The sequence below is a fragment of the Aptenodytes patagonicus genome, chromosome 7 (assembly GCF_965638725.1).
Source record: "Aptenodytes patagonicus chromosome 7, bAptPat1.pri.cur, whole genome shotgun sequence".
Lineage (NCBI taxonomy): Eukaryota > Metazoa > Chordata > Aves > Sphenisciformes > Spheniscidae > Aptenodytes > Aptenodytes patagonicus.
In genome coordinates, this window is record NC_134955.1 from 1,944,175 (window position 1) to 1,951,739 (window position 7,565).

Sequence of the window (7,565 nt, forward strand, 5' to 3'; positions counted from 1 at the left end):
CCGGGGCGCAGCCGAAGCCGAGCTAAGCTGGGTTAGAGCTGAGCGATCGCGTGCCTGATGCCCGGTACCGAGCAGGTAGGGAGGAAGACGGGTGGGTTTGGCTCCGAGCCTGGCAGGGGCTGGGGGGACCCGGCCCCGGAGGTCTCCCATCGCACTTTGGGAGGGGTGTGTGTGTTGGGGGGGTGTGTGTGTGTTGGGGGGGGGACACGCGGGCAGGCTTTCATCCGAGGTGAGCAGCGCAGGTTATTTGTCGTCTCTTCCGTCGGCTTCGTTCGGTTCATCGTTGCGTAGAATCGCAGAAGGGTTTGGGTCGGATAGGACCTTCAAAGATCGTCTTGTTCAACCCCCTGCCCTGGGCAGGGACGTCTTCTGCTAGATCGGGTCGCTCAAAATTTACCTTTCTCGCGCCGCGTCCCACCTCTGCCTGCAGGGCGGGAAGGCGGCCGACGAAGGAAACGAGGTCGCTTGCCAAAAATGCAAGAAAAGCCGCTAATTCAGCAGTTGCACAGCTTTGCCGCCACGCGCGTGACCGCCCCGGGACGGCGCTGGGTGGCGGGCGGGGAGGGGATGGCTCGCTTGGGGACCAGGGCAGCCCGAGGGGGGGGTCCCAGCTCCGGCGAGGGGGCTCACACTCTGCGGGCAGAGTGCAGGTCGTAGTCGCTGTCGGAGGAGTTGTCCGGCTGGTTGGAAGCTCTGCGCTTGCCTTCCAGGGCTGCGGGGGAATGGATGCGGCTCGTCAGGGCAAGCTGGGGCTGCACCCCGGCCCCGGCGCAGCCCCTCGCCTGGTGTCGGCAAAAGTTTTGCCGTGATGCTCTTGCCCGGGCGGTTCATCCCCCACCGGCGCACGCGGGAAGGGAGCACGGAGGAGCCGTTCCCGGCGTCCTCCTCTGCTTACCTGGGTAAGCCGAGAGGTAGGAGCTCTTTTGGGGGGGCTGAGCGTAGTCGTTGTCCCCACCCTGCGCCCGCTGCCCCTCTGCCCGCGGCCTCAGGGTGACGGTGCTGTTGCGGTGGAAGGAGACTGGAAGAGATGGTGGGAGAGGAGTCAGGTTTTGGGGAGGGAGGGAGGGAGAGGGGGTTGGAGCTGCGGCAGCAGCTTTGAGGCGACGCACCCGCCCCACCGCCCGGGAGGGGAAGGGGGCTGAGTAAAAGCGGGACCCGCTCCTGCGTCGCGAGCCGGGGCTCGGCTCTCCCGGCTGAGTTAATATCGCGCCGATGAGTCAACGCAGTGGCAGGAAGCAAGATCGAGCCCGCTCACACCTCCGCCCGCCGGCAGCTGCTGCGGTCCGGGGGCGAGCGGCCCCCGAGCCAGCCCCAAACCCAGCCCCAGCCCCGTGGCGGCGGTGGCACCGCCGCGCTGCTCCTCACCCGTCTGGTTGAGTCCCGTGGGGCCGATCCACTGGCGCTGCTTCTTTTTGGAGACTGGAAGGCGGAGGCGGGCGGTGAGAGGGGGGGGGGGAAATCTCTCTGAGGACCGGCCTGATGTCCCTGCCCTGAGCTTCGCTTCCTCCAGCTGCCTCCCCCCCCCCACCGGCCCCATATGCCGTCCCGAATAATCTCCCCCAGCCGGTAATCCCCCCGCCGCCCCGCAAGACCCTCCGCCTGCTCTTCTGTGTCTGCTCGGTGCCTAATCCCCCCGCAGCCTTCCAAAGCGCACCCCGCTCCCCCGGCCACCCCCCTCTCTGCGCCCACACCGCGCGGGGCAGGCTCGGGGACAATGGGGCAGGGGGGATTTGTGAGGCTGAAGCGGCACGTGCATCTCCCAACCCTCCCCAAGGAGATGGGGGACGGGGGGAGTGGGGGGGGGGAGCGGCAGGGATAGATGCACGGAGCTGCCAGCCCTGAGCTGCCACGTGGCGATGGCAGGGCTGAGGGAGGCAGAGCGGGAGGAGGAAGACGAGGAGGAGGAGGAGAGGCTCCACAGCTCGTCACCTACTTCTCTTCATCAGCCTCCTGTAGGCAGGAGGGCCGCAGATGAGCAAGAGGATGCCGAAGAGAAGCAGGGCCAGGCAGATGCTCACGACGGTGCCTGCCGCCATGCCGGTGGGATGGGGCTTCGAGTCCTGGCCTGGGGAGAGGACGAGTGTCACCGGGCGAGACCCTTGTGCCCAGGCAGAGGCTGATGCCGAGAGCTTGAGCACCCACCGCCCCGCCGGGAGGGCTGCAGGGAGCCCCGGCGAGGCTTTTCCCATCCCCTGCCCCGAGCTCGCACCCTCTGCCCGTTCCCCAGGCGTTCACGCGTGGAAATCCCAGCTCCCAGCGTCAGCCGGGGATGCCTGGCACCGGGTGCCGCAGGCAGCACTGCCCGTACCCCGCGGTCCCCCGGGAATCGGGGCCCGGCACGGCAGCTTACACACGACTCTGATCCGGGAGCAGGTCCGGGAGGCCCTGAAGCTGGCGGGGCAGAATTGCAGGGTGGGGACCCCGCAGGTGACGCCCACCGAGGAGGGGACCCGGACCTCGGTGCTGGAGGAGAGGTTCCCGCACCGCAGCTCCCGGCACAGCTGCCTGCCCCACTCGGCTCGCTGCGCCTGGTTGTCACACAGCACCCGCCACTGCCCCTCGTGAAAGACCTCGATGTCCCCTTCGCAAGGCGTGGGGCCGGCCGCCAGCCTCCGCAGGGCCTGGGGCTGGGAACCTGGGGGAGAGAGACGGAGAGGGGTCAGACCCACGGGGAGACATCGTGGCAGGTTGATGGGGCTCGGCATCCTGCCGGCGCACGGTCCTCTTTCCCCCGGGACCGGCTCTCGGCACAGGGATGCTCACGGCATCTCAGCTTCCCCTTGGGCCACGGGGACCGGGGGATGCGCGCGAGCCGTACCGGGCCCACACGTTGAGGAGTTTTGAGCTGTCCCCGCGGGAAACGCAGCGGGGAAGCCCCCTCTGCCAGCTGCCGCGGGGCAGCCCGTTAAACCCCCAAATCCCCGCAGGTGGGCTTCTAAGCTCAGGCAGATGGCAGGACCCGGAGCAAGCCCGCTCCTCGCCCTGCAGGTTGGCTCTCCGTCCTGCGGCGCCGGCACCGAGCTGCTCCGCAGGGAGATGCTCACGGCAGGGAGATGATGCTCACGGCGGGGGCTCGAGAGGCGTGCACGAGCACGGTGCTGGGCTCTGCCGGCGTACCCCGCGCGCCCGTGTTGGGTTTCGGGGTGCTAACGCGGCGCTTGCTGCGCGCTGCGCTCGCTCCCCGGCTTTTCCTACTTGCAGCGCTGCTGCATTTGAAGCTCGGGGCTGGGGGTGCCGTTGCCAGGAACCGAGCGCGCCGGGGAGATTTCCTGTTTTGCCTTCGCACGGAGGAGAGGAAGAGCAGGAGTGGGTGGACGGGGTGCATGGGGCAGACAGGGATGGGGCTGTTGCCCTGCTCAGGGCTTCAGCCGCCCGGCCAGCCCGCAGCTGGGCATCCAGCCCAGCTATTCCCCCCCCCCCCTCCTCCCGGGGCACCTCTGCAGGGGGGAAAAGCAGCCTCCGGCCCCGGAGCACGCCGGGGGCAGCCTAGCCAGTTGGCCGGAGCAAGCGGAGGGTCCGGGGGAAGGAGCGGGGCTGTGCCGGGGCAAGCTCTCACCGGAGCAGATGATGAAGGCGGGCGTTTTCCCCCGCCGGGCGCTGGTCCTGTTGAAGCAGTTGAGGAGCAGATGGTCAAGGAGCCGATGGCTCTTGCAGGTCTCCACCACCTCCCACCGCACCGGCAAGTGGCTTTCCCGCTCTGGCTTGACATGGCCACGGCCGTCGATGGCGGTGCCGCAGCTGAGAGCCTGGCAGACGTGGGTGGCCAGCTCTGGCCAGATGCCCGGGCTGCCCGCCACGGCCCCCCACAGCCCCTGCCTGTGCAGCTCCACGAAGCCCGAGCAGTTGAAGTTCCCATCCACCAGCCGCAACCTGGCGGGTCCTGGCGAGGGATGGGGGAAAAAGCATCTCGTTACAGACCGGGACGACATTTCTTTCCACTATTGAGCAGAAAGTCCCCGAGCCCGCCACGTCTGAAGCTTAATTGCCCCGTTGATGCTGCAAACGCTATTAATGAGATCAGGCGATCTCGCAAGGCGGGGGGCAGTTTGCTTTGCCGTGTGTGCCCCCCGGTTTGGCCGTTGACGCTCCGCTCCCCTCCACCGTGCCCGGGGCCGGGCAGGGACGGGGCTCTTACCGGTGGGCTCCGGGCTGGTGGTCGGCGGGGGCTCGGGAGTGGTTTTCACCGGCTCTGAAACGAGAAGAGAGGGGCCAGGTCGGGGCGGCTGGTCCCCAGGGCCGGGGGTGGCCGGGGTGGGGGTCCAGGCTCACCGCTGCAAGCGAGGACGGCATGCTCTGTGCAGTTCGCTGGCTTCCAGCACCCTGCCGGGGCGGCCGCCGACTCCAGGCACTTCAGCAGCCACATGTATGGCTCCTTCCCACCAGTGGAGACGAGCTGGAGGGGCTCGGCGATGGGGGGGCCGCAGCCCAGCCGTTGGCAGATGCCGTCCACGACGACTTCGCTCACACTGTCCCGGCACACGCGGCTCCACCTGCCCTCCCACTTCACCTCCAGTATCCCGGTGCAGCGGCAGCCGCTGCCGGTGAGCTGCAGACTGGGCTCTGCGGGGAAAGCACGGGTGTCAGGGGCTTTCCTTCCCTTCCCAGCGCGTTTTCCACCCCGGGGCTGGAAAAGCCCTTGCCGGCTCGTCGCTGCAGCCGGGCGTGCCGCTCAGCACCGGCGTGCCCCCGCGACGGCAGCCGGGGCTTCTCGCAAAGTGGAGCAGGAAGGAAACGGTGCGTATTGGGGGCTGTGTGGGCAGGCGGGGGGCTCAGGGGGCTCGGGCACCGTGGGGCTGAGCTGGGAGACCCGGCTGCAAGAAGCCCGCGAGGCAGTGGAACCGGCTTCCCGGCCAAGGCAGCTCCGGCAGCCGCCACGCTAACGAAGCCGGGGCCGAGGAGCTGCTAACGAAGCCCCGGCACGGTCCCCGAGGCGCTGCCCCCACGCACGCTCACCTCCAGGGCTCGGGGTGGCTCCTCCATGGCCGGGGACAGCTGCAAGAGAGAGGGGGACGGGGCATCAGTCCTGCTCCTCGCCCCGGGGGAGGCGGGACCCCCCAGGCTGGGGCAGCGGCTCCCGGCTCTTGGCCTGTTGCCGCTTATTTTTGGGGGGGAGAAAGGTGATTCTGGGGGCTCGGGTCAGCCTTTCGCCGGGGTAAAGATGCTGCCGGTGGAAAGGAGCCGGCGGTGGCGGCGGTGACGGCCAGGAGCTCCCCCGGCCATGCCATACTCTGCGCCGACCCGGCTGTAATGCCGGGGGGACACCTCTGTCCCCGAAGCTCAGCGGTGGGGACAGAGCCCCGGGCTGGCCACGTGTCCCTCCGGCACCAGGGGCCGGAGGAGGAGGCTGGGTCGTGCCGGCTTTTTCCTTGGCAATTTTCCGCCTTTCTCGGTGAATTTGCTCTCACTCCTCCTCCTCACACCTTTAATTAAAATAAATAAATACGCACGACCTCACGCAGCTGGCCGTAGCGCTGCCTGCCAGGCTGCCCATCCGTCTGCTGGTGGATAATTATGGCTGAAAAAAGACAGACAAGGGCGCCTGCTAATTACCACTAACTAGCTAACATCACTCCTGGTAAGAAGGTACGGCCAAGCAGCAGCGGATGGTGCCACCATCACCGCAATGAGCCGGAGCGGCACGGTGCGGGCGGCTGCCCGCTGTGCCATCTGGGTCAAAAGGGGCGGCTGGGGATGGCAGGAGCTGGCAGGGAACGAGGATGGGGGGATGGCTGGTTGCTCCCCAGCACCTGCAGGCTCACTCCCGGGGTGTGACGAGCGTCCTGGGGACCCCCAGAGCTGGGGGGACCGGACGTGCGCGGCCCCAGCCGAGGCCCCCCCCCCCCCCCCCCTCGCCGCCCGCGTTTCGCTGTGGGCTCGGCAGCTCCGACGCTGGTCACCAGCCCCTCTCCCCCTGCCTGGCCCAAGCCGCCGTGCTTGGGGCTTGCCCAGGGCGGGCACGTGGGACCCCTGGCATGGGGCTGTGAGTGAGCCGAGACGGGAGCATCGGTGAGCCCCAGCTGAGCGCATGGGGCTGAGCCCCCCGAAATGTGCCCAGCTGCCTGGCAGCAGGAAAGCCGGGGGGTTTCGCCATGGGATTGCAGGGGTTCTGGGCTGCGGCGAGGCTGGGTCCCCCTGGGCACCCCCGGCACTGGATCTACCGGCACAGCGGGTGCACTCAGGTAAAGCAGCCAGGGCCCCAGCGCCCCCCACCCCTCCGCCGCGCCGAGCCCCCCACCGTACTCACCCCACATCCCCAGCAAGAGCAGCAGGCGCAGGGCGGGCAACCGGGCTGCCATCGGCACGGCCGGCCGCCTCCTCTGCCCTGGCGCTGGCGGCTGAGCGGGAGGCTGCCGGGGGCACCACCGCCTCTGCTACCCGGCCCGGGGAAGCAGGCGAGGGGGGACGGGCAGGAACAGGCTGTTTTTCCTCCCTCTGTGGTTTTCTGCGTCACGTCTACGCTCGTTTGAAGTCTCAACCTGGCAGCTGCCTCCCCAGGTCCTGCCGAGCACGAGAGCAAGAGTAAAGGGGAGAGAAACCCGGGGGGCTCAGCCCCCACCCCGTCCCAGGGTCCCCCCATCAGCCCCCCCATCTCTGCAGAGGGTGTGAGCCCGGGGGACGGTGAATGTACCCAGTGCTAGGGGGGTCGGGGGGACCCCAGCCGTCCCTTGGGTCCCCACAAAGCTGCCGGTGGCTGGAAGGCAGCGTGGCCGAGCGAGAGCCCCCGGGCACCCGGAGCTGGCACCCAAAGGAGAGCTGGGGGGCACGAGCCGGGGGGCGTTGGGGGGGCGTTCTGGGTGGTCGGAGCTGGCGGCATTCACCAGGGGAAATCCCAGCCCCGGCGGCAGCTCCCTGGTGCCGGTGAGCTGTTTCGGGAGCCGGCATGCTGGATTGCAGCGGGGAAAACCAGCGACGGCTGCTAAACCCAACAGCCCAAGCTCCCACAAGGGCCGGATCCCACCCTCGCTGCTGTGGGGAGACCTGAGGCCGCTCTCACGTAACACCGGTCCCTGCCAAAAATAGCCTCCCCGTGCCGGCGGCTGCTTCCCTCCTCCCTCCTTGCCGCCTTGCTCCGGCTCTGCTCCGGCTGCGCCGCCATCCTCACCACCGCCTGCGGTCACCGGTCGAGGCGAGCGGCACCGCTGCACAGGGGCAGGAAACGTGTCGTGGCGGGCGCTGCCCGTGCCGCCGGCTCCTGCAAAGGAGCTCCTTGCTGATGCACGCCGCGCCATGGCGTGCCGCGCCGCGCCGCGCCGCCACGTGCCCCGCGGGCCACGGCAGCGCCCGAAGCGCCGTGATGACCCCACGGGATGGGGACCGGGGAGGTTTCATCCGGGCATGTCCCTGCTTCTCCCGGTTGCTGGCACCCCAGGGACACCATATATCCCCTGCGAGGGCACATGGGGCACGGGCGGTGATGGACCGGGGAAGGGAGAGGCGTTAATTGATTGTGCCCTAATTAATTCCTCCAAATCCAGGTCATGCATGCTAACGAAGGCAGCTGTTTTCCATTGACCCGGTGGCATTTCTGCTGAAAGGAGAGCGCCCGGCTGGTGCCTGGGGAGCAG

The 7,565-nt window shown here is 68.7% G+C and overlaps 1 protein-coding gene across 1 annotated transcript; it reads right to left on the reverse strand.

Moving 5' to 3' along the window:
* Nucleotides 1–211: 211 nt before the first annotated feature.
* Nucleotides 212–6,296, reverse strand: CD5 (CD5 molecule). The gene is made up of 10 exons (XM_076343682.1): nucleotides 6,245–6,296; nucleotides 4,954–4,992; nucleotides 4,270–4,560; nucleotides 4,136–4,189; nucleotides 3,557–3,880; nucleotides 2,351–2,635; nucleotides 1,934–2,065; nucleotides 1,366–1,419; nucleotides 896–1,018; nucleotides 212–712 (listed from the first exon to the last, which is right to left on the reverse strand). Exons 1-10 carry the CDS (start codon nucleotides 6,294–6,296, stop codon nucleotides 627–629), a joined length of 1,440 nt encoding a protein of 479 aa, XP_076199797.1. The 3' UTR covers nucleotides 212–626.
* Nucleotides 6,297–7,565: the final 1,269 nt, after the last annotated feature.

Excerpts from the sequence above, each read along its gene's own strand:
- CD5 (XM_076343682.1), bottom strand. The coding sequence starts at position 6,296 with ATGGCAGCCCGGTTGCCCGCCCTGCGCCTGCTGCTCTTGCTGGGGATG. Across the intron at positions 1,019-1,365 it reads CACGGGACTCAACCAGACGG|TCTCCTTCCACCGCAACAGC; the intron begins GTGAGGAGCAGC and ends CATCTCTTCCAG. Across the intron at positions 713-895 it reads CTACCTCTCGGCTTACCCAG|CCCTGGAAGGCAAGCGCAGA; the intron begins GTAAGCAGAGGA and ends ATTCCCCCGCAG.